Source organism: Jaculus jaculus, chromosome 10, assembly GCF_020740685.1.
Source record: "Jaculus jaculus isolate mJacJac1 chromosome 10, mJacJac1.mat.Y.cur, whole genome shotgun sequence".
Classification (NCBI taxonomy): Eukaryota; Metazoa; Chordata; class Mammalia; order Rodentia; family Dipodidae; genus Jaculus; species Jaculus jaculus.
The window spans coordinates 90,995,759-91,021,278 of record NC_059111.1 but is presented as its reverse complement, the minus strand read 5'-3'; the positions used below and the strand labels follow the sequence as shown (position 1 = coordinate 91,021,278).

General features: G+C 42.1%; 1 protein-coding gene across 1 annotated transcript in view; it reads right to left on the bottom strand.

Moving 5' to 3' along the window:
• Window positions 1-808: 808 nt before the first annotated feature.
• Klhdc10 (kelch domain containing 10) overlaps window positions 809-25,520 on the bottom strand; it is a 76,166-nt gene continuing 51,454 nt past the window's right edge. Inside the window, exons 4-10 of the mRNA XM_004661209.3 lie at window positions 24,482-24,636; window positions 20,523-20,671; window positions 17,533-17,617; window positions 14,697-14,763; window positions 14,249-14,296; window positions 7,608-7,747; window positions 809-5,495 (exon numbers count right to left, since the gene is read on the bottom strand). Coding sequence (XP_004661266.1) covers window positions 5,286-5,495; window positions 7,608-7,747; window positions 14,249-14,296; window positions 14,697-14,763; window positions 17,533-17,617; window positions 20,523-20,671; window positions 24,482-24,636 — 854 coding nt within the window. The 3' untranslated portion in view covers window positions 809-5,285. The remainder of the gene's footprint in view (window positions 5,496-7,607; window positions 7,748-14,248; window positions 14,297-14,696; window positions 14,764-17,532; window positions 17,618-20,522; window positions 20,672-24,481; window positions 24,637-25,520) is intronic.

Below are 25,520 nucleotides of genomic sequence, written 5' to 3'. Positions count from 1 at the left end.
GGGTCCACTCTCATTCCAGGTAGGTGTCAGGAAGCGGACTTTAGAAGAAGAAATAAACCAAAGGACAGAAGACTGCGCTGCACAGAGCACCTCAAGGACTGACTAGAGGGGGGTGAGGAGAGGAGACAGATCTTCTCTGCAGATTTACACTGTAGTGTCGAAGGCACTGCTCCTTGGAAAGTGTGTCTGAACAAACCACCAATGGAAACAGAACAGTAAGAGGCAGACTGCAACTTTGGAAGGGAGACCTTAAAAGTGACCCCACTTGGAGAAGTCCTTGCCTGTTCTGGACTTAATGGAGTTGGGGAGGCATACTGCTGAGACAGTCTAGCAGATGAAGCAGAGGTTGTAGACAGGGAAGCATCTGGAAGACCAAAGCTAGCATTAACTGTGGCTCATTCCCAAAGGATCGTGCATGGAGCTCGGTCCCTTGGATTGTGAAATCATATTTTCCCTTCAACTTCTCTGTATTTCCTCCAATCCTTCAGAAAAGTCTAGACTTGTTCACACAAACCTGTCTTCAGTGGTTTGGGACATTAAGAGGGAGTGTAGTCCATCCCACAGTTTCTCCCTTGCAAATGTCCCTGCAGAGGGAACAGGGTTTGGGGGGGGGGGCTACTATGTATCCAGGAGCTCTGGATAGCAAGCAGTCACAAGAGCCCATCATGGGACAGAGTGAGAGGTGGCTCACAGATGTTACAGAGTAAAGCTGACCCTGCAGGGACCACAGAGTGGGTGGGGAAGGAAAATAAGACTGATGTCAAATAGGTGAGCTCACATACACACAAATTAGTGTCAGGCAATTATGGTAGCTTGAACCAAGTAGATAAGATTTATTGATCATATTATTTTAGAAAACCAACAGCAAAACACTGACAAGGTACATAAATACAGATTGGACATTTCAGGGTAAATTCACTATTTCCTACTTGCTTTGTAGGAAACCTGGGGGTGGGGGGTGGGGGGTGGAAAAGCTGTCCTGATCATATGGCATGCACACCAGACTGCAAAAGGACTTCCACACTATTTAACAGGACTGTGGCAAATAGCTTTAAAGTAAGGCAAGCATTGTGTGTGGCCTCAGCATACCCTGCAGGCAGAGCAAAGCCTAGGCCCACCCCGCAGAGCAGAACAGTGTTCCAGAGCGAGGCTCCCTCCAGTGCTGCTTCTCTGGGTGACTCCTTCCTGGTAGGAGCCCTACAGGGAGATGCCTGCACTCTCCCAGTGCGGACTCCACAAGGAAGTGGCTTCGCAGAGACTGTTTCTTCATATTCTTGATGTGTAGCTGGGTAGATAGCAACTACTAATGCTTGGTGACACTGGCCTTTTCTCTGAAAACTGCCTCTGACTCACCCTGTACAGACTATGTAGGGCCTCTGAAAAACTTCTCAAAAGTTTTGAAAAATTAACAACATAACAATTACATCAAAAAGACGGCGCCACTTTTGAAGCACAATTTGGAACTTCTGTTTATGACACCAGACAAGGGAAGAGGTCTTTTTTTTTTTTTTTTCTTTTTTCTTTTTTTCTTTTTTTTCTCCTTTTTGCCAAATATCACGACCTTAGACAGCAAACTTCATTGCTGGGCAAGACCTGGTGGTGCCATGTGGAGGTTCCAGAATGCTCCCTCAGGCCCTGCCAATGCTTCCAGAATTCCAAGGTACTTGGGGAACCAAAGCAATTTACATCCCTGTTGACCATTCTTGGAACTTATGGTCATAAGACCATAAACCCTCATCTACCCTGGAGCTCAATGCCAAAAAAGAAAGAAAAATGGCTTTTGTGCTACATCAGAATGCTGACAGGTAGACAATTTAGTAACCTATGAGACCACACAGAAACAAACTAACTTTATGGGAGAAAAAGACCAACATAATTGGAGAGGATAGCCCAGCTGTCCTACATGCCAGGTGAGGGGGCTGGAGAAGAAGAGATGGAAAGCAGAGGGTCCGTGAGGAGCCAAAGAACTGCGCTCCGAGAACGCGGTTTCCTGTGTGTGTCTACGTGTCTCGGGGCAGCACCGTGCGCGGCGTTTCTGGGGGCTCAGGAGACAGCCGAGAGAGAGCTCAGGCCAGGAGGCCATGCTCAAGGGTTACTAGCTGTGCTTGTTCATTTCAGTGTCCAACATGTGTCAGATGACCACTGCAGCTGACCAGGCCACTGATGTGGTGGCCAGGCATTAGCACCTCCGCATGCTTCTTTTCCTTGTCTAACTACCCAGCCCTTGAAAAGGACAGATAGAGAAAAGAAATGTAAATGAACGATAGAAAGGTTGAAACACTGAATTTCAATTATCTGTGCTTTACTCTTGCTACTGTGAGTGGCCAAAGGTCACTGTCAACACACCTTTTACCTATAAATATTAATAGGTTTATTATTGTATTGTTTTAAACCTTGCTATGTAATGGACATGAATGACATAGAGCAAATCTTTACATCAAGTTATCTGGGCCTTAAAGACAGAAGATTTCTGCTAGTGGAAAGGGTTTCATTTGGCCCCTGAAAAAGATAAAAATCCACTCTATTCTATACTTGTTTGCAGTTTTTTCTGGATGTGGGAAATACCTTATTAAGTGAGGAAAGCATCATTTTCATCACTTAATAAGGTATTACATTCCCAGATAAACTAGTGTATACATAGAACTGTTATTACTAAATATTAAGTTTTAATTCTCCACTAAGGAAATAGTTTCCAGGTGGACCTCCTTGTTTGTGGGAAAGACATGCAGACAGGAGCTAGTACAAACAGGACTGGGAAAAAAACATGGACTTGAAAATCCAGCTTTACCAAGAGTTGGCTTATGATCACATTGAAAATTCTTGGCAGAATTTTACTCTAAAGCAATGGACTGACTTCTCCAAGACAGACACCAAAAGTAGTGTAACTGCTTTATAGTCATACCCTCTACATAATCTGTATATATCCATATGTTTCTAAATATTGCACTTCAATTTCCAAGACTGTAAGAAGATGGCTGGGAGTACCTCATCGAGGCAGAGGAGCATCAGGCATTGCTTTTCCCACATCAGGTGAAAGTGCTGGTGACAGATAAACTGAAATGCCTGGTGACCTTTAAACACGACCCAGTCACCCTCATGTACATCTTCATGCACGCAGTCTCATTTGGCATTCAGAACATGTGCATATGAATGGCTCTACGGCACTCAGAGCTCGTCCTACTACATTACTGTTACTAGAATCATATTAAAAAAAAAAAAAAAAGACACAAGACCCAAGATACGTACTTTTAAGACACATAAGGACTTTGATATCAGGCCTCCGACATCTACCTCAAAGAAGACTGCCCTCAGAAGGCTTAAAAGGGATGCCCAGCAAGTGTGGATTGAATCAAATCTCCTCTCTTCAGATTTCTGGTGTAATGGAACCAGAGACATGCTTATATTCCAAGGATCACAGAAGTTAAAGCTTAGAGACTGAGCATTCAGTCTTTGGTCCCTATATAAGTCAACGACAAAAATCCTTTTGCCACCCTAAAAGCATGGCTTGTTTAGTTTCGAGCACATGTCCAGAGACCTGGCTGGGGCTGGAGTCTCAGAGCAAAGCTGTCGGACACCCAGGGAGCTGTTCAGACTGACCTTCTCTGGAGAGGGCTCCTTTGAGGAGCAAGCCTGGCAAGGGGTGGTAAGAGGTTAAATGCACTCAGGGTGGGAATGGCAAGATTTGAGGGGCAGGACCTGCTAGAAGAGCAGCTCCTTTTCTTCATGCCTCAGAAGTGCTCAAACTCGCAGGTAAGCGCGTCAGACAGAAACTTAACCCAATGCAGACATAGTATAATAAGGCCTAGAAAAGCCAGGAGTCCGAGCTGAGGGGCCACGACTGCTCCTCCCTGGAACTGAACAGCAGATGGTAACTTGTTAGCCATAACTGAAAGGGTGACTTTCAATCCACGCAAGTTAGAGACCCCTTCAGGGCAAAAAGAAAAACTTTAAAAGCTAGGTGAAAAGGAGGCACTTAAAGAAAAAATGTGTCCCAAATCTGTATACATCTCCTGTTGTGTGAGGACCACAGGAGGGTCAGCCCTGTGCCCGCTTGGATGCCTCACACAAGTGACTCCCGCAACTCCTCTAGCAGCCTGATGGCAAAGCAAGTGAAAACAGGTAATTTTTCATCTTAGAATTAACAAAACAAAACAAAGAGAACAAAAATCTCCCACAAAAAAAGCAAATGATCCTCAGTTTCACTCCTCCCTCCTACTAGTTTTCCAGCGATACACTGGGTTCTTCAGGAAGGATGATGCCCTGTGATCTTCCCTCAAGACCTCTTACCCAATTACTAAACAATTACAGCACCATGTGCATTTAAGCAGATAGAAAACGCAGCAACAAGTTAAGGAGGGAATCAAGATCCAATTGCCTAAGAAAATGGCAGGAACATGGTCCAGAGATTTAAAAAGAACAAGTTCAGAAAAGGAAATGGCTGGCTAGACAGTCAAAGCCCCTCACTCCAAGCAAAAGTCAAATCAGAGAGTTATTACAAACCATTAGTAAGTAGAGGAGAATCTTCCCAGAAACAAGAACTTTGACAACCGTTAAGTTTCTCATTATGAAACACTTGGTGCCATAATTTCAAAGAGCAATAACAAAGAGGGCGACCATGACATACATGAAATCTTGATACACCAACTCAACCACGGCTGGCACCACAAGGTTGAGGGGGGAAAAAAAATCACTAATCAAGAGTTGCTGAACTGACTAACTTTCCTTCAAAGCCAGAGGACAGGGCTAGGGACGATGTACTGAGATTCAATCACAGCTGCTATTTCCTCCGGCTACTCAGCATAGCTTGGAAACACCAACTTCCATATGCACAAGATTCTCAAGGCTATCTTCTCATTCTATCCCCCAGACTGCTTGTCGTTGCTGGATTTTTAAGTTTTATGTTGGTTTTTGTTAATTATGATGCTTTTGTTTGTAGTGTTTATATGGTCAAAATGGTCAAAATTCTTTTTTTAAAAATGTCCTTAGCTTATCTTGATTTCTAACATTAAGGTACTTTCAGGCATTCATTCCCTCAACTCCATCAAGAGGGAATATATGAGTGTGGGGCTGTGAAAGGGCAGGAGGGAGAGAAACAAAGAAAGCACATGGAAAGTGAGATGTCCATAAACTTAAAAACCAATTTACAGAAAGGCATCTGATGTATTTTCTGAATAAGGCCTTGATCAGGGTAACCAATCCTCTTTGTAGCACATTCTACACTGCCCATAAATAAAGGAGTCTCTTTAAATTAACATTTCCAGTATCAATGAACAGTCCAGAAATCCTCATTTCAAGCGCTCGATGAGTCCCTGTGTTAGTCCAAGGTGCAGAAGCTGTGTTCGGGAGAGGTTGGCTAGATTGGGGAAGGCCGCGAGCAGCTTCTCCCACGCCAGTTCCAGCAGGCTAGGTACCACCAGCCAGATCTTAAACAGTGACCCAGTCCGTTTGTTTTCGTGGATGTTTACCACTCCTCCATGAATGTACATGCAACCAGCCTATGAACAAACAGCAGTTAGAGGACAAATTCAAATGGAAGATAATAGATACTGAGACAGAAGACAGGGTAGACAGTAATGGACTCAAGAGGAGATAAAACAAAAATCATTTTTCAGGGCTGGAGAGATGGCTTAGCCATTAAGGTGCTAGCCTGGGAAGCTTAAGGACCCAGGTTTGATTCCCCAGCACCAGAGACACAAAGAATTTCTCACCGATTCTAACATATGTAGTTATTAAAAGGGTTTATTGCTGGGCATGGTGGTGCACGCCTTTAATCCTAGAACTTGGGAGGCAGAGATAGAAGGATCACTGTGAGTTTGAGGCCAGCCTGAGACTACATAATGAATTCCAGGGCAGCCTGAACTAGAGTGAGACCCTACTTTGAAGAACCAAAATAAGGGAAGGCTTATATTAACCATAGTTTTGAAGGGTTTGTTTTTGAGACAGGGATTCACCACATTGCCCAGACTAGTACTGAACTCTTAAAAAAGAATTTTGTTTTTGTGCCAGGTGTAGTGGTACATGCCTTTAATCCCAGCACTTGGGAAGCAGAGGTACAAGGATCATCAAGAGTTCAAAACCATCCTGAGACTACATAGTGAGTTCTAGGTCAGCCTAGATTAGAATGAAACCCTACCTCAAAAAATAAAACAAAAAATATTGTGTTTATTTATTTGACAAAGAAGCAGAGAGAAAGACAGAGACAGAATGGGTGCACCAGGACCTCTAGCCACTGCAAATGAACTCTAGATACATACACCACCTTGTGTATCTGGCTTTACATGGGTACTGGGGAATCAAACTCAGGGTCTTAACTGCTTCTCTCTAGCCCTCCTCCTGAGGGCTAGCATTACAGGCATGTATCAACAATACCCTTGGTTCTAGAATTATTTTTAATTTTTAATTTATTAATTAACATGAGGGAGAGAAAGAGGCAGATAGAAAGTGAGTATGGGCATGCTAGAGCCTTCTGCCCTGCAAATGAATTCCAGATACATGAGCTATTTTGTGTACCTAGCTTTACTTGGGTACTGAGGAATCAAACCCAGGCTTTCAGGCTTTATAAGCAAGTGCCTTTAACTGCTAAGCCACCTCTCTAGCCCTATTTTTTTTTTTCACTTCAACTTCACACAACTTTGCTTTGTATTAACTAACATTAAATTTAGAGTACCATGAGGTATCCCAAGCAACAAATGCTGGGAATACAAAGATGAAAATAAAGGTTTTTTTTTTTTTTTTTTTTGGGGGGGGGGTCGAGGTACAGTCTCACTCTGGTGCAGGCTGACCTGGAATTAACTCTGTAGTCTCAGGGTGTCCTTGAACTCACGGCGATCCTCCTACCTCTGCCTCCCAAGTGCTGGGATTAAAGGCGTGCGCCACCACACCCGGCAAAGGTGTTTTTTTGTTTTTTGTTTTTTGTTTCTTGTTTTTTAAGGCAGGGTCTTGCTTGAGCTCAGGCTGACCTGGAATTCACTATGTAGTCTCAGGGTATCCTCGAACTCATGGCGATCCTCCTTCCTCTGCCTCCTGAGTGCTGGGATTAAAGGCATGCACCACCGCGCCTGGCTCCATTGTTTTCAATAATATGATATTTGAGAGTAACACTGTTCTATCCTCCCAGTAAGCATCTTTGAATACACCACATGTAGTATTTCCTATATGGTATGTTGTCATACATATATATGCATATATATATATGAATGATTTCTCCTTTTTAAAATACTTTATCTATTTATTTATTTATGAGATAAAGAGGCAGGGGGAGGAGGGAGACAGAAAGAGAGAGAATGGGCATGTCAGGACCTCTAGCCACCTTATGCATCTGGCTTTATGTGGGCACTGGGGAGTCGAACCTGGGTCCTTTGGCTCTGCAGGCAAGTGCCTTAACCACTCAGCCATCTCTCCAGCCCTATGTTGCTACTTTAAATTTAGGTAGTATGGTATTTTCCTCCCCTTTTCTTAGAGGACAGGCTTGCTTCAAAAGGAGGTTTAATAATATTCATAATCCAAAGTTTCTAATGTCAGCATTTTTTTTTCTTGCTACCATCTCTATAAAGACGTTTTTCTCTTTTGCAACTACATAAAAAAAAGGTATGATAACAAAAACTTACTGGTGTGACAGCTGCACAGTGAAAATAAACTGGTTCTGGCATAGTCGCAGGGAGTTTCACCCACTGAAAAGTCTGCAGGTTCAACTTCCAGATATCTCCCAGGATCACCTCTCCATTATAGCCACCGCAAATAAATACATCTGTCAAGAAAGGAGAAAGCCGAGGTCACACCAGGACAGGAAGCAAAGCTACAGCATGTCCTACAAGTCATGTGCTGGCGATGCAGCGTCGCCCCGGATCAGAGGGACTCAGGCTATGAGGTCTCCCATGCTGCTGCCTTGTCCCTCAATAGAACTGGGAACACTTAGGCTGGTAGTTCACACCTACACTCCTAACCCTCAAGAGGCTGAGGTAGGAGGATCACCACAAGTCTGTGGCCAGCCTAGGCAAGAGTGAGAGCCTGTGTTGGAAAAAAATAGAAAAGGCTGGGCATGGTGGCGCACGCCTTTAATCCCAGCACTCTGGGAGGCAGCTGAGGCCACCCGGAGACTATGTAGTAAAGTCCAGGTCAGCCTGGACTAGAGTGGAACCCTACCTTGAAAAACCAAAAAAGAAAGTAAAAAAACAAAACAAAACAAAACAAAAAAAACACAAAGCCTTTTGAGAGACAGAGAGAAAGAAAGAGGAAAACAGAGAGAATGGGCCTGCCAGGGCCTCTAGTCCTCTAGTCACTGCAAACGAACCCCAGATACATGGGTGCACTTGTGCATCTGGCTTATGTGGGTCCTGGGGAATCAAACCTGGGTCCTTTGCCTTTGCAACCACTAAGTCATCTCTCCAGGCTTCTGTACTGGTTTTGATTGAATGTGTAGATTGCTCAGTTGAATTTTAGAATTTTCAAGTAAATTGCTCCAACCAGTCCACTAGAATACTTGAATAGCAGGCAAATTCAACTCCTAGGGTCACTTCTATTTCTCTTGGAGTATAAGGGCTATACGGGAACCTTAAACTCCTTCTCTGACAATATGTACAGTTGGATTTACATGACTAAGAACACTGCAGATAATTAGAAAACCCAAACATCAAATTGACTCAAGATGTAAAAATCACTACATTATAATACAAGAAACACAAAAATATCAGGACAACACAATCCCAGCAAAAATTATAAATCCATCAGAAGTGATCTACAGTGAGACTGTTTTAGATGAAATGCCTGACAAAGATTTAACAAAAAAAGATTACATCTATGTTCAAAGGAATCAAAGAAGAAAAACTCTTGAAGGAGAACATGAGAAACCAACTTAACTAAATGAGGTCAACATAAGACATGAGTAAGGAAATAGAAATACTGAAAAAATACCAATCAGAAATACTAGAAATGAAAAACAGTGTAAGTCAAAAACCTTTGTAGAAAGTCTCACCAGTAGAATGGAACGAGGAGAGGACAGAATATCTAAACTAGAAGACCAGGTGGCAGATCTAATACAGTCCAACAAAAACAAAGACAAACTAACAGAAAGGCATGAATGGGAATTTCAAGACATTCAGGACACTATGAAGAGATCAAACAAGAATTCAGGGCATAATAGAAGGAGAAGAATTCTACTCTAAAGGCATAATAGATATTTTCAACAAAAACATAGAAGAAAACTTCCCCCAAACAGGAAAAGTGATGCCAATACAGATGCAAAAAACCTATAGAATGCCAAACAGACAAAATCTGTAAAGAACCTCTCCTCACCATATTACAATTAAACTACAAAACACACAAACCAAATAAAATATACTGAAAGCAGTTAGAGAGAAAAATCAAGTCACATACAAAGGCAAGCCCATCAGGATCACAGCAGATTATTCAACACAAACTTTAAAAGCCAGAAGGGCTTGGAATGATATATTCTAAGTTCTGAAAGATAACAAATATCAACCAAGGTTACTTTATCCTGCAAAGCTACCCATTCAAATAGACAGAGAAATAAGAACATTCCATAACAAAAGCAGGCTAAAGGAATATATGAAGACTAAATCAGCTCTACAGAAAATACTTTAAGGTATCTCCACGCTAAAGAGAAAGAAAAGCACACATTAAGGAAAACAGGAAAAAATAAACCATACCCAAGTGATACTTAATACAAAAAAGTAAAGGAAAAACTGGAGGAACTACAAAACAAGAAGAATGGCAAGAATAAATAAACACCCTTCAATAATAACTCTTTATTTTTATTTATTTATTTGAGAGTGACAGAGAGAAAGAGAGAGAGAAAGAAAGAAAGAATGGGCATGCCAGGGCCTCCAGCCACTACAAATGAACTCCATACGCATGCACCCCTTTGTGCATTTGGCTTACATGGGTTCTGGGGAATCAAGCCTCGAACCAGGGTCCTTAGACTTCATAGGCAAGCATCTAACCACTAGGCTGTCTCTCCACCCCCCCCCCACCTTTTTTTTGAGGTAGGGTCTCACTCTAGCCCAGGCTGATTTGGAATTCACTCTGTATTCTCAGGCTGGCCTGGAACTCATGGTGATCCTCCTACCTCTGCCTCCCAAGGCATGCACCACCATGCCCAGCTCAATAATAACTCTTAATATCAACAGCCTCAATGCCCCAACCAAAAGACACAGGTTTGCAGACTAGGTTAAAAAACAGGATCCTTCCATTTGTTGCCTCCAAGAAACTCATCTTTCCACAAAAGACAGACACTATCTTAGGGTGAAAGGATGGAAAATGGTGTTTCAAGCAAATGGGCCAAGAAAACAAGCAGGGGTCACTATCCTAATATCTGATAGCATAGATTTCAAATGAACATTAGTTAGGAAAGATAAAGAAGGTCACTTTATATTGATCAAAGCAACACTACAACAGGAAGACATTACAATTCTAAACATATATGCACCTAACATGGGGGCTCCCAATTGCATCAAACACTTAGAATTAAGGTCACAGTTAACACCAAACAGTTGTATTGGGTGACTTCAACACCCCACTCTCCTTATCAATTGACAGGTCATAGTGGCAAAAAAAATGAACAGAGAAGCATCTGGATTGAAGGAGATCATAGAGCAGATGGACCTAACAGATACCTACAGAACATTTCATCCAAATGCTGGAGAATATACATTATTTTCAGCAGAACATGGAACATTCTCTAAAATAGACCATATATATTAGGACATACAGCAAACCTTAAATACAGGAAAATTGAAATAATTCCTTCCACTCTATCTGATCACAATGGGATTAAACTATGAATGAACAGCAAGAAAAGCCAGGCATGGTGGTGCATGCCTTTAATCTGAGCACTTGGGAGGCAGAGATAGGAGGATCGCTGTGAGTTTGAGGCCACCCTGAGACTCCATAGCGAATTCCAGGTCAGCCTGGGCTAGAGTGAGACCCTACCTCGAAAAACAAACAAACAAACAAACAAAAAAAAACCAGCAAGAAAAGTTATAAAGCATACACAAAATCATGGTAATTGAATAATACACTACTAAATGATGAATGGGTCGATGATGAAATCAAGAAGGAAATTTAAAAATTCATAGAGCTGGGCATGGTGGCACATGCATTTAATCCCAGCACTTGGAAGGCAGAGGTAGTGGGATCACTGTTGAGTTCAAGGTCACCCTCAGACTATATAGTGAATTCCAGGTCAGCCTGGGCTACAATAAGACTCTACTTAAAAAATAAAATAAAATAAAATAAAATAAAATAAATCTAGGAGGGTATGAATAAAACACAAGTCATATGGAAACCTCCTTTTTTGGACAATGGCACACCAATAAGCCATAAGTTGTTACCAGAAAATTTTCAGTGCTAGGGATGAGATACCTTCCATGGAGTTGTTGGCCCTGATGTCCCCAAAATTACAGACCATTGCCAAGGCTCTAGGTTTCCCACGAGGAATAAGTACTAAGACCCTATTGCTGAAGATTTCACATGCTTGGGCTGCAAGGTCACTGAGAAATCAAAATCAAACTGGATCTGAGCTGAAAAGCTCTTCTATGCAGACCAGCTAACAGAAAGCTGGAAAAAGCTATGCTACATGCAGCTCCATGAGAGAGAGAGGAGTCATCAGTAGAGACAAACAACAGTGGACATGGCAAACCTTAAGTTTGGCCAGCCAGCCCAAATGAGACAATGGGTGCAATAGTAGCATGTCTGTTATGGGGAAACCAACCACTTTCTTTTTCTTTTCCTTTTCCCTTTCTTTCTCTCTCTCTCTCTCTCTTTTTTTTTTTTTTTGGTTTTTCGAGGTAGGGTCTCACTCTAGCTCAGGCTGACCTGGAATTCACTACGTAGTCTCAGGGTGGCCTCAAACTCACAGTGATCCTCCTACCTCTGCCCCCAAGGCTGGGATTAAAGGCATGCGCCACCACGCCCAGCTCTAACCACTTTAAAAAATTTTTTTTTTATTTTCATTTATTTATTTGACAGCGACAGACAGAGAAAGAGGGAGAGGGAGAGAGAGAGAATGGGTGCACCAGGGCTTCCAGCCACTGCAAACGAACTCCAGACACATGCGCCCCCTTGTACATCTGGCTAACGTGGGTCCTGGGGAATTGAGCCTTGAACCAGGGTCCTTAGGCTTCACAGGCACGCGCTTAACTGCTAAGCCATCTCTCCAGCCCTCCAACCACTTCCTTCCTTCCTTTCTCTCTCTCTCTCTCTTTCTCTCTCTCTCTCTTTCTCTCTCTCCTTCCTTCCTTCCTTCCTTCCTTCCTTCCTTCTTTCTTTCTTTTTGAAGTAGGGTCTCACTCTAGCCCAGGCTGACCTGGAATTCACTATGTAAGTCTCAGGGTGGCCTCGAACTCACAGTGATCCTTCTACCTCTGCCTCCCGAGTGCTGGGATTAAAGGCGTGCACCACCACGCCCGGCCCAACCACTTTCTAATTAGACTGGAGGCCTGCTCCACAGGAAGGGACACATGTCTGATACTGAAAACCTATGATGGGAGAAGTCATGAGCCCTAAGGGTGGAACACCTACTAATGTCTGACTAAATGCATATATTATGTTCACCAAACTGCCTGGTAAAATCTCTCTTAATGTTCATACCCATATATTAATGTTACCCTTACTTTTGGTTAGAGAAGCTTCTCTTTTCAGATGACAGTGACCTCTGGGATAACCCCAAATGTCACCACAGTGCTGAGAAGTGAGGGAGGACTACTCAGCACTGCAACCTCTCTATCACACTTTCCAAGGCTCAGGGTCCATTAAAGAAGAGGTGGTGGGAAGAATGTAAAAGCCAAAGGAAGGGTAGCAGACACAAACAGCCTGGATATCCATGGCCTTGCAGTGCCTAGCACTACATACACACATCATAATAGGAGGAAAAGATTACGATATCAAGATAAAAGTGAGATTGATTGAGAAGGTGAGGGGATATGATGGAGAATGGGGCTGTGAAGGAGAAAGTGAGGGAGGATGGAATCATCATGGCTTATTGTTTATAATTATAGAAATTGTCAATAGTAAATAAATTTAAATAATAAGATCTTGGAAAAAGCACCCATTTTTGTGACTGCAGGGACCAATGTCTTCCACATGGACATTTAACCCTAGGAGAAACACTCACTGCAATGTGCAATTTGGGTACAGAGGTTCTTCCTGGCTTTCTTTAATCCAAAGAAAATATTCTGACTACATTTGATCTGTACAGCTCTTTGTCAGGAACAAAACCTTCCCAAAAGGCAAGATATATGCTGTCTTCATTTCTACTTGAAAACAAATAAGCAGGGCTGGAGAAGATGGCTTAGCAATTATGGCATTTGACTGCAAAGCCTAAGGAACCAGATTCGATCCTCTAGGTCCCACATAAACCATATGCACATGTGTCTGGAGTTTGTTTGCACTGGCTAGAGGCCCTGGCACGCTCATTCTCCATTTGCCTTTTTCTTTTCTTTTTTTTTTTTTTTTGAGGTAGGGTCTCACTCTAGCCCAGGCTAACTTAACTTGTAATTCACTATGGAGTCTCAGGGTGGCCTCAAACTCATGGCAATCCTCCTACCTCTGCCTCCCGAGTGCTGGGATTAAAGGCGTGCGCCACCATGCCCGGTACCAACCTGAACTTTTGCTTGACATCAGAGAACAGAATCAACTTCATGATATGACAATGACATTTTTCTTTCTTTTTTTTTTTGAAAAAGAGAGAGAGAACCAGCACACCAGAGCCTCAGCTACTGCAATCAGATGCCAGACACTTGTGTGACCTTGCATTTACCTCACCTTTGTGAGTCTGACTTATGTGGAGTCTAGAGAGAAATGGAACATGGATGGGTCCTTAAGCTTTGCAGGCAAGCAAGCATGTTAACTGCTAAGCCATCTCTCCAGTCCAAGAATTACAACAATTTTAATACAGTGGTCCCCAAGAGCTCTACTGTATAAGCATTCACCATGACGGGTATTACAAAGCATAACATGGACATCTGTGGAGGCTAGTGCTGAAAGAGCAAGTGGTGCAATAGAAGCTTATTCGTCAGCAACCTTTGCATTCTCTCATAACTGCGAGAACCCAGACACCCAACAGTCTACACTGTAAAAGCTGCGACAACGGGCCTAACTCTGGAGGTTTGCCTTTAAGTGGAAGCTACAAGAAACAGATGCTTCCCAAAGTTCTGAGGAGCAACCATTAGAAAATCAGTTATTCTTAGCAGACAACATTAAGAAGAATCAAAACATTATTTAGAATCCATACCATTTTTTATTTGAACACAGCTGTGACATCTTCGGGCTGCAGGAAAACCTGCCAAACACATAAATACAGAAATTCCATTATTCAGGAGAGAGGTAGGTGTTGATTCAAATTCCTGTTACTTTCCCTCTCCCTCCCTCCCTTACTTCCTTTGTGGGAAGATCTCACTCTCTAGCTCCAGGCTGGCCTTGAACGCACAGCAATCCTCCTACCTCAGCCTCCTGAGTGCTAGGACTAAATGTATGTGCCACCACTCCTGGCTTGAACCATGGTCCTTTGGCTTTGCAGGCAAGCACCTTAACCACTAAGCCATCTCTCCAGTCCAAGAACAAGTAAGTTTTAATACAAATTTTGCAAATATTTTATTTCTTGTATCACTTAAAATCACTCACCTTCCCCCAAACAAAAAATATATTTGAGAGAAACAAAGGATTCAATACTTTTAATTTACCTATTTTTTCATGAGGTTTTGTTGCAATTTCCTCCCATGCATTTGTTTCAAGATTGTACGCGTGGATCTTAGAAGAAAAAGAGAACATACACAAGTAAATAACTATGTTTAGATAGCCAGAAAGCTGATTTTTAAAAACAAACTTTTTTTTCAGACTGATTTGGAATTCATTATGTAGTCTCAAGGTGGCCTAGACCTCATAGTGATCCTCCTACTTCTGTATACTGTGTGCTGGGATTAGAAGTGTGCACCACCACACCCAGCTCAGACTTCATTTTTTACAGCAGTGTTACAAACACTGAGTAAAAAGTATAGTAATTTCCCCCTAGGACACAGGACCTTTTTTTTTTTTTTTTTTTTTGAGAGAGAGAGAGAGAGATACAGAAATAAGCAGGTAGAAAGAGAGAGAATTGGATGCATGGGCACTCCAGGACCTCTAGCCACTACAACCGAACTCCAGATGCATGCACCACCTTGTGCATCTGGCTTATGTGGGTCCTGGGGAGTTGAACCTGGGTCCTTTGGCTTTGCAGGAAAGCGCCTTAACCACTAAGCCATCTCTCCAGCCCAGGAAACAAGACTTTTAACAACACTCATGTAAATACATATTCTTAGTTGAAAATCCTTCTTTTCCTTTGCTTTTCTCTGACCTTTCCTAACTCTAAGATAAGGCACATGAGACAGGTGAAAATTAAGCACATATATGAGATATCTATATACCTACTTACCTATCTTTTTTTTTTTTTTTTTGGTTTTTCGAGATAGGGTCTCACTCTAGCACAGACTGACTTGGAATTCACTATGTAGTCTCAGGCTGGCCTTGAACTCACAATGATCCTCCTACCTCTGCCTCCCTAGTGCTGGGATCAAAGGCATGTAACCACCATACCCAGCCAAAATAATTTGTTTTTTAATTTTTCAAGGTAGGATCTAACTCTAGCCTAGGCTGGCCTCAAACTCATTCATAGCAATCTTCCTACCTCAGCCTCCCAAGTCCTGGGATTAAAGGCACATGCCACCATGAGCAGCCAAAATAAATTTTTCAAAAATTCAAATACTGGGACTGGAGAGATGGCTTAGCAGTTAAAGCACTTGCTTACGAAGCCAAAGGATCCAGGTTCAATTCGCCTGGACCTATGTAAGCCAGATGCACAAGGGGGTTTATGTGTCTGGAGTTTATTTGCAGTGGCTGGAGGCCCTGGCACAACCATCTCCCCATCTATCTATCTACCTGCCTCTCTCAAATAAATAAAAATAAAATATTTAATAAAAAAATTCAAATACTGGGCTGGAGAGATGACTTAATGGTTAAAACACTTGCCTGCAAAGCATAAGGATCCAGGTTCAATTCCCTAGAACCCACATAAGCCAGATGTATGTGGTGAGGCATGCATCTGGAGTTCATTTGCAATAGCTAGAGCCCCTGGCGTGTTCAATGTTTATTCTCTCTCCTTCTCTCATAATTAAATTAAAAAAATAAAATATTAAAAAATTCGAATACCTAAGATAACTGTGGTGGTTTGATTCAGGTATCCCCCATAAACTTGGGTGTTCTGAATGCTAGGTTCCCACCTGATGGAGATTTAGGAATTAACGCCTACTGGAGGCAGTGTATTGTTGGGGGTAGGTTTATGGGTATTATAGCCAGCTCCCCCTTGCCAGTATTTGGCATAGTCTCCTGCTGCTATCGTCCACTTTATGCTAGCCAAGGGATGATGTACACCTTCTGCTCATGCCATCATTTCCCCCTGCCATCATGGAGCTTCCCCTTGAGACTATAAGCCAAAATAAACCTTTTTTCCCACAAGCTGCTCTTGGTTGGGTGATTTCTGCCAACAATGCGAACCTGACTGCAAAAGTAACAGAGTTAGCTTGCTTAGTATATTATACAACTCCTCTACTCTTCTCCTTTCTTTATTTTTTTTTAAAATTGGGTTTTTCTTTTGCAAATATTTTGTTTTTATTTATTTATTTAAGAGAGAGAGACAGATAGACAAGAGAGAAAGAATGGGCATGCCAGGGCCTCCAGCCACTGCAAGAACTCTAGAGGCCTGCACCACCTGGTTTATGTGGGACCTGGAGAGTGAACCTGGGTCCTTAGGCTGTGCAGGCAAATGCCTTAGCCACTAAGCCATCTTCACCAGCAATCCCCCCCTTTTTTTTTGTGGTAGGGTTTCACTCTAGCCCAGGCTGACCTGGAATTCACTATGGAGTCTCAGAATGGCCTCGAACTCAAGGTGATCCTCCAACCTCTGCCTCTTGAGTGCTGGGATTAAAGGCGTGTGCCACCTGCATCATATTTGTTTTTTAATATGAGGCAAGGTCTCATTCTAGGCCAGCCTGACCCGGAAATCACTCTGTAGCCCAATCTGGCCTTGAACTCACACTCATCCTCCTCTTCAGCCTCCAGAATGCTAGGATTAAAGGAATGAGACACCAGGCCAGGCTTTTATTTCTTTATTAAAAAAAAAAAAAGCTGGGTGTGGTGGTGCACGCCTTTAATCCCAGCACTCAAGAGGCAGAGGTAGAAGGACTGCAGTGAGTTTGAAGCCAGCCTGAGACTACATAGTGAATTCCATGGCAGCCTGGGCTAGAGCAAGACCCTACCTCGAAAAACAACAACAACAAAACGGTGGGCTAAAGGAATTGCTCTTTATACACTTCCTTGCAAAGCCTGACTGCCTGGGTTCAATTCCCGAATACGCATACAATGCCAAGCGCAAAAAATGGCACATGCATCTGGAGTGTGTCTGTAGTAGTTGGAGGCCCTGGTGTGCCTATCCTTTATCTCTGTCTCTCTTGCTCTAAAATTAAATTAAAATAAATTAAAAAGTACCTTGTTTAAGGAATAAGCTGTCCAGGAAGTACCACCTCCCAAGATGTAAATTCTCTGCCCATCATGAGCAATTTCATGTCTATATCTGAAAATACATAATAAAATGTTTATAATTAGGTGAAAATAATCTACATATTATTTAGTTATGAGATTTTCATTGCATCATTGTCTATCAAAACAAATTATTAGAAATGACCTAAGTGTTTGTCAAAAGTAAATGAGAGCTGGGTGTGGTGGTGCACCTGGAAATCACTCTATAGCTCAATCTGGCGTTGAACTCACACTCATCCTCCTCCTCAGCCTCCTAAATGCTGGGATTAAAAAGGCATGAGACACCATGCCCCGCTTTTATTTCTTAAAAACAAAAAAAGGGCTGGAGAGATGGCTTAGCGGTTAAGCGCTTGCCTGGGAAGCCTAAGGACCCCGGTTCGAGGCTCAGTTCCCCAGGTCCCATGTTAGCCAGATGCACAAGGGGGCGCACGCATCTGGAGTTTGTTTGCAGAGGCTGGAAGCCCTGGCGCACCCATTCTCTCTCTCCCTCTGTTTTTCTCTCTGTGTCTGTCGCTCTCAAATAAATAAATAAATAAAAATTAAAAAAAAAATCTGGGCGTAGTGGCGCATGCCTTTAATCCCAGCACTTCAGAGTCAGAGGTAGGAGGTTCGCTATGAGCTTCAGGCCAACCTGAGACTACATAGTAAAGTCAGGTTAGCCTGGACTAGAGTGAGACCCTACCTTGGAAAAAAACAAACAAAAGGAGTAAATGGATTATAGAATATACACAAAATGGATCAGCATACAATTAATAATAATGTAATAATAATAATAGAGAATGGTTAATACACTGCAAACTTCTGTTCAGGTCATTAACTGATATAAATTACATAAGCACTAACCAGAGGGCTGTAATCTCATTTAAAACTTTAAAACTTACAAATACAAACATGCACAGAAACTGGGCTATAAGGATATAATCTAAAATGTTAACCTTGGTTATTTCTGAGTTTAGGTATTTTATTATTTTTATTTTTGTATTTTCTTTTCTTTTTTTGTACATTTTAATTATTTGTTTATTACAGACAGAAAGAAGGAGAGGGAAAGAGAAAGAGAGAATGGGCATGCTAGGGCCTCTAGCCACTACAAATAAACTCCAGAATCATATGCCACCATGTGCATCTGGCTTATGTGGGACCTGGAGAATTGAGCCTGGGTCCTTAGACTTCACAGGCAAGCACCTTGACTGCTAAGCCATCACACGTGTGCCATCACACCTGGCTATTATAGTCTTAATAAGTGATCTACCTGTATTTAATCAGAGATTCTTCACTATGAGTTTTCAAATCAAGATAATTATTTTACTGGGTAAAATATGATGGTGCACACCTTTAATCCCAGCATTTGGGGGGCAGAGGTAGGAGGATTGTTGTGAGTTCAAGGCCACTCTGAGCCTACATAGTGAATTCCAGATCAGACTGGGCTAGACTGAGACCCTACCTCAAAAACAAAACAAAACAAAACAAGACTGTAATAATTTCCTCCCTTGTACAAAATTATCACAAAAACTGTGGAAAATACAAATAAGGACTGGAGCAGTCAAGGTGCTTGCCTGTGAAGTCTAAGGACCCAGGCTCAATTCTCCAGGTCCCACATAAGCCAGATGCACATGGCGGCATATGCATCCGGAGTTTATTATTTAAGATACTTATTTTGCAAAAAAATATGATGCATAGAAATGTGAATAAAGGGCTGGAGAGATGGCTTAGCGGTTAAGCGCTTGCCTGTGAAGCCTAAGGACCCCGGTTCGAGGCTCAGTTCCCCAGGTCCCACATTAGCCAGATGCACAAGGGGGCGCACGCGTCTGGAGTTCGTTTGCAGAGGCTGGAAGCCCTGGTGCGCCCATTCTCTCTCTCTCCCTCTATCTGTCTTTCTCTCTGTGTCTGTAGCTCTCAAATAAATAAATAAATAAATTTAAAAAAAAAGAAATGTGAATAAAACATAAAAATTTTTTAAATTTACTTTTTGTATTTTAAGGTAGGATCATACTCTAGCTCAGGCTGACCTGGAATTCACTATGTAGTCTAAGGTAGCCTCGAACTCACAGCAATCTCAGCTCTAAATTTTTTTTTTCTTTTTCTGAGGTAGGGTCTCGCTCTCTAGGCCAGGCTGACCTGGAATTCACTAGATAGTCTCAGGGTGGCCTTGAACTCACAGTGATACACCTACCTCTGCCTCCCAACTACTGGGATTAAAGGCATGTGTCTGGCTGGAGAGATGGCTTAGCGGTTAAGCGATTGCCTGTGAAGCCTAAGGACCCCAGTTTGAGGCTTGATTCCCTAGGACCCACGTTAGCCAGATGCACAAGGGGGCGCATGCGTCTGGAGTTCGTTTGCAGTGGCTGGAAGCCCTGGCACACCCATTCTCGCTTGCTCTCTCTCTCTTTCTGCCCCTTTCTCTGTCACTCTCACATAAATAAATAAAAATAACAACAACAAAAAAGGCATGTGTCACCACACCGAGCCCAGATCTTTTTTTTTTTGGTTTTTTGAGGTAGGATCTCACTCTGGGCCAGGCTGACCTGGAATTAACTCTGTCATCTCAGGGTGGCCTTGAACGCATGGCAATCCTCCTACCTCTGCCTCCCAAGTGCTGGGATTAAAGGCGTGTGCCACCATGCCTGGCATTTGAGAGAGAAAGAAAGAGGCAGGTGTGTATAGAGAATGGGTATGCTAGGGCCTCCAGCCACTGCAACAGACCTCCAAATGCATGTACTATTTTGTGCATCTGGCTTTACATAGGTCCTAGGGAATGGAACCTGGATTGTTAGGCTTTGCACGCAAGTGACTTAACTACTAAGCAATCTCTCAAGCCCCTACTTAGCTTTTTTTCTTTTTAAAAAGTCCTTTGGTTTTCCCGATGTTTCCCCCCCCAAAAAAAAAAAAAAAGTCAAACGTCAACAAGAAAGACTCAACATGCTTTAATCCCAGCACCTCACCTCTCCTCCGGCAGGTCACAGGACAGGTTGTTTGGTTTCAGCTGCGTCCACTCTCTGGTATTGAGATCTAACTTGTGCAGGTCTGTGCTGTAAATGTAGCCGGTTGTCCCCCCAAAGACATAAAGAGAACCATTGATGATGGCCATGGCCTGCAGAGGGTGAACAAGACAGACTCATTAGTACTTGATTGTAAGATGAAAACTTAGCAGATGGCCCCAAATCAGCTTTTAGCAAATTCTTTTGCTCTTTTCATTCTTTAAAATATCAGATGGGCTGGGGAGATGGCTTAGTGGTTAAAGTGCTTGCCTGCAAAGCCAAAGGATCCAGGCTCAATTCCCCAGGACCCAAGTAGGCCAGATGCACAAGGTGACACATGTGTCTAAAGTTCATTTGCAATGATTGAAGGCCCTGGCACACCCGTTTTCTCTTTCTCTTTCTCTCTCCCAAATAAATAAAAAATTTTTAAATATTAAAAAATATACATCACACTCAGCTGTACATAGTGGTGCTTGCCTGTTATTCCAGCATTCAGGAGGGTGAAGCAGGAAGATCACCAGTTTGAGACCAGATTGAGGGTCTCATAGTAAGTTCTAGGTCAGCCTGGGCTACATAATAAGACTGTCTTAATAGATGCACAAGGTGGTACATGCGTCTGGACTTCATTTGCAGCAGATGGAGGCCCTGTTGTGCCCATCCTCCCTCTCTCTCTATAAATAAATAAAAATAAAGAAAAAGACTGTCTTGGGCTGGAGGGATGACTTAGGGCCCAGGTTTGATTCCCCAGGACCCATGTAAGCAAGATGCACAAGGGGGTGCATGCATCTGGAGGTTGTCTGCAGTGGCTAGAGGCCCTGGTGTGCCCATTCTGTCTCTTGTCTCTTTTTCCCTCTCTCTCAAATAAATAAAAATATATTTTTTTAAAAAAGTCTGTCTCAAAAAGGGGGCAGGGGTGCCTTGAGAGATGACTCAGCAGTTAAAGGCACTTGCTTGCAATGCAAAAGCCTGATGGCCTGAGTTCAACTCCCCAGTACCCACATAAAGCCAAATATAAAGTAGCACATCCATCTGGAGTTTGTTTGCAGTAGCAAGAGGTCCTGGCAGGCCCATAGTCATAATCTTTCATATATAAAAATATCTTTTAAGGGCTGGAGAGATGGCTTAGCGGTTAAGCGCTTGCCTGTGAAGCCTAAGGACCCTGGTTCGAGGCTCGATTCCCCAGGACCCACGTTAGCCAGATGCACAAGGGGGCGCACACGTCTGGAGTTCGTATGCAGTGGCTGGAGGCCCTCGCGCGCCCATTCTCTCTCTCTCTCTGCCTCTTTCTCTGTCGCTCTCAAACAAATAAATAATTTTAAAAATATATCTTTTAAAAAGCCAGAAAATTGCCAGGTGTGGTGGTGTGCAAGTTTAATCCCAGTATTTGGGAGGCAGAGGTAGGAGGATCACTGTGAGTTCAAGGTCACCTGAAACTACATAGTGAATGCCAGGTCATCCTAGGCTAGAGCTAGACCCTACCTCAGAAACAAAAACAAAAAAAGTTACTAAAAGGCCAAAAAATTAAATATCAGCCTCCCAGAAATAAGCATTTTTAAGTGAAAAAAAAATGTTGCTAGCAGTTTATTTAAAACTTGCAATCCTTTTTAAATAAAAAATTAGAAATTTTAGAAGTTATTTCATAAAGCCATATGGTATTAACATTTTTTATAATGGGGAGGTAATATGATGGAGAATGGAATTTCAAATGGGAAAGTGTGGGGGTGGGGAGGGAGGGAATTACCATGGGATATATTTTATAATCATGGAAAATCTTAATAAAAATTTAAAAATAAAAAAAAAGTTAAAAAAAGAACATTTTTAAGGTGATGTACTCGATACTTTTTGAAATATACTCTGAAAATGGTTATAAGCTAGGAGAATCCCTTTGAACAGTTATTTTTCTTAAAAGATTTATATGATTCAAAACCATTTCTTTGGGCCAAACTGAGGCCAATCTGCACAGGTTATTTTGACTTTGGCCAAAAGAAAGTTTTAATATTTCCTTTATATACTTGTTATCTGGATTGCCAGTAAAATGTGTATTCTACAAAAGAAAAAAATAAAATAACACTTGAAGACTTGAGGAATAAAAAAAATAAATAAAATATCAGCCTCTAAAATTGAGTATGCTGTCACAAACTCATAATCCCAACTACCCAAAAAGGCTGAGATCAGCCTGGGCAACTTAGTAAGACCTTGTCTATAAATAAATGAAGAAATGAAAAACAGATAAATCAGCCCTTAAAGGAACACAGAGAACCCAGAGGCTGATTTTTTAGGACCTACAGATTGCCCTTAGAAAAAGAAAGCTTGGAAGGTTGGCATGTTCTATCAAGAAAGGTAGGTAGGGGTACAGAGATGGCTTAGCGGTTAAGGTACTTGCCTGTAAAGCCTAAGGATCCATGTTAGACTCTCCAAGTCCCATGTAAGCCAGAAGCACACAAAGGAGACACAAGGACATGTGCACAAGGTGGTGCATGTGTCTGGAGTTCAATTATGGTGGCTGAGGCCCTAGTGTGCCAATTCTTTCTTGCTCTTGCTCTCTTGTATTTAAAAAGAAAAAAGAAAAGAAGAGAAAAGGAAGAAAAGGAAAGAAAGAAAGAAAGAAAGAAAGAAAGAAAGAAAGAAAGAAAGAAAGAAAGAAAGAAAGAGGGAGAGAAAGGTAGTAGGGCACCACCTTCAATCCTAGCACTAGGGAGGCAGAGGTAGGAAGATCGTGGTGAATTTGTGACTTTGAGGCCACCCTGCAACTACACAGTGAATTCTAGGTCAGCCTGGACTAGAGACTCAAAAACCAAAAACAATACAAAACAAACAAAACAAAAGAAATGAAAGAAAAAAGAGAGAGAGAAAAGTCCGTAGCTACACTGTTCTTAGAGGTTGTGGATAGCAGCATTTCCATTGAAAGCTGCTTCTCTTTCTAAGCTCAGAAGCCGCAGTAGATAGGAAACTATGCCACCAGAACCTGCAGGAAGCCCAGACCTGACCATACCATGACATTTTCCATCAGACTCTTCTTTAAGGTAAGTTCAACTATTATCATGGATGGCCACATCATGTCTTAGAGCTTAAGAGGCTCCTGTGGTGAAATATGGTGTGGTCTAGACTGTGTCTCTTTGAAACCTAAAGCTCAGAAATGTATGCCAGCTAGTTGAGACAGAAGCCCAAGTATGACTGTTCTATACTTAGCAAGTATCTCTGATTTTTATCTTTCTGGATATAACTTTACAAACCTGAGGTTGAAACACTGCAGCCTAAACTATTTCCACATAATACATACAATACATAATATTTATATTCAGATTTGTGTGTGTCTCTCTCTCTTTGTTTTTGTTATTTCAAGGTAGGGTCTCACTCTAGCCCAGGCTGACCTGGAACACACTATGTAGTCACAGGATAGCCTTGAACTCATGGTGATCCTCCCACCTCTGCCTCCCAGTGCTGGAATTAAAGGTGTGAGTCATCACACCTGACTTGTGTTTCTTAATGAACTGCCCTGCTTAGGAGAGAAAGTTCTTCATAGACCCCCATTACCAGACCAGATTTGAACAAGACTATAGCCCAGTCTTTCACGAGGGGCTAAAAGTACAGTCTATCATTTATTTTCTTTTTCTGATGTTTATCATTTAAAGAAACTTCTAAGCAGGTCTAGATCATGACCCTAAACTGAATTAAGACGTGAGTGGTAAGCCAAGTTAGGCTGGGCTAAAGTAAAACCCTACCTCAAAAAAATATAAATAAATGAATAAAATAACTGAGTGGTAAACATAGGAAGGAGAATGGTAAGACTTGCAACTTATAACTTCACATGAAAACTGAAAAATGAAATACTAACCACAGAAAAGGGCAGCAGTATATTATAATATTGCATACAATCTAGAAAAATATAAACACATTCACTATAACTGGCCACAGATTGGTACCTGTCCATATATACGACTGGGTTTCTTTCCCCGACAGCTGAGTAAAGCCCATCTCTTATACTTCACATTACAGACATGGACATCATTGCCGTTGCTCTCACCAAATGGGATGCCTGTACCTCCAAACACTAGCAGGTTGTTTCCATGCAGCACGACTGGGGAGGAAGAAGCACAAATTCCACTTAGGTAACGGCTATCCGCAAGGGGCTCCCACATGAACACGGAATACCTGAAAGCTCAGTCGGCTACTGAATGAGCTCATTACGCAGCCAAATCACACCTATGTACAAAATTCTGCAGAAAATGGTGTCATTTACACTACATGTACTATATCACATGGTTCACAGTGAGATACATCACACTTAGTCAAAATGCATTTGTAGAGCTCACTAAAGTGTGTTTAGCAATGCCAAGTTCTATGAGCAAAAGTATACTACTGCTGCTCAAGACAGTTTGCTTTCACAGCAAAGCAGAGGAAAATATGAATCATCTTCACCTTGGCCAAGACTGTAGGACAAAGGGTGGGGGATTAAGAGATCATTTTGAGCTGGGCGTGGTGGTGCTCACCTTTAATCCCAGCACTCCGGGGGGCAAAGGCAGGCGGATTGACGTGAGTTCGAGGCCACCCTGAGAGTACATAGTGAATTCCAGGTCAGCCTGAGCTAGAGTGAGACCCTACCTCGAAAAACAAAAAAAAAAAAAACAAAACAAAAGATCATTTTGTGTTTGTCAGGGGAATGTTCTCTGCATTTAATTTAATTAATTAATTTATTTATTTATTTATTTTTGGGTTTTCGAGGTAGGATTTCACTCTAGTCCAGGCTGATCTGGAATTCACTATGTAATCTCAGGGTGGCCTCAAACTCTACCTCCCGAGTGCTGGGATTAAAGGTGTGTGCCACCATGCCCAGTGATCTCTGCATTTTAAATTACAGTTTCCCACATTTCCTCCACCAGATAAAAAGAAACACCAATATCCTGCTGGTAATTTTGGTATTCTATCTTTATCTCTTCTGTTCCTGCCACAATACACACATCC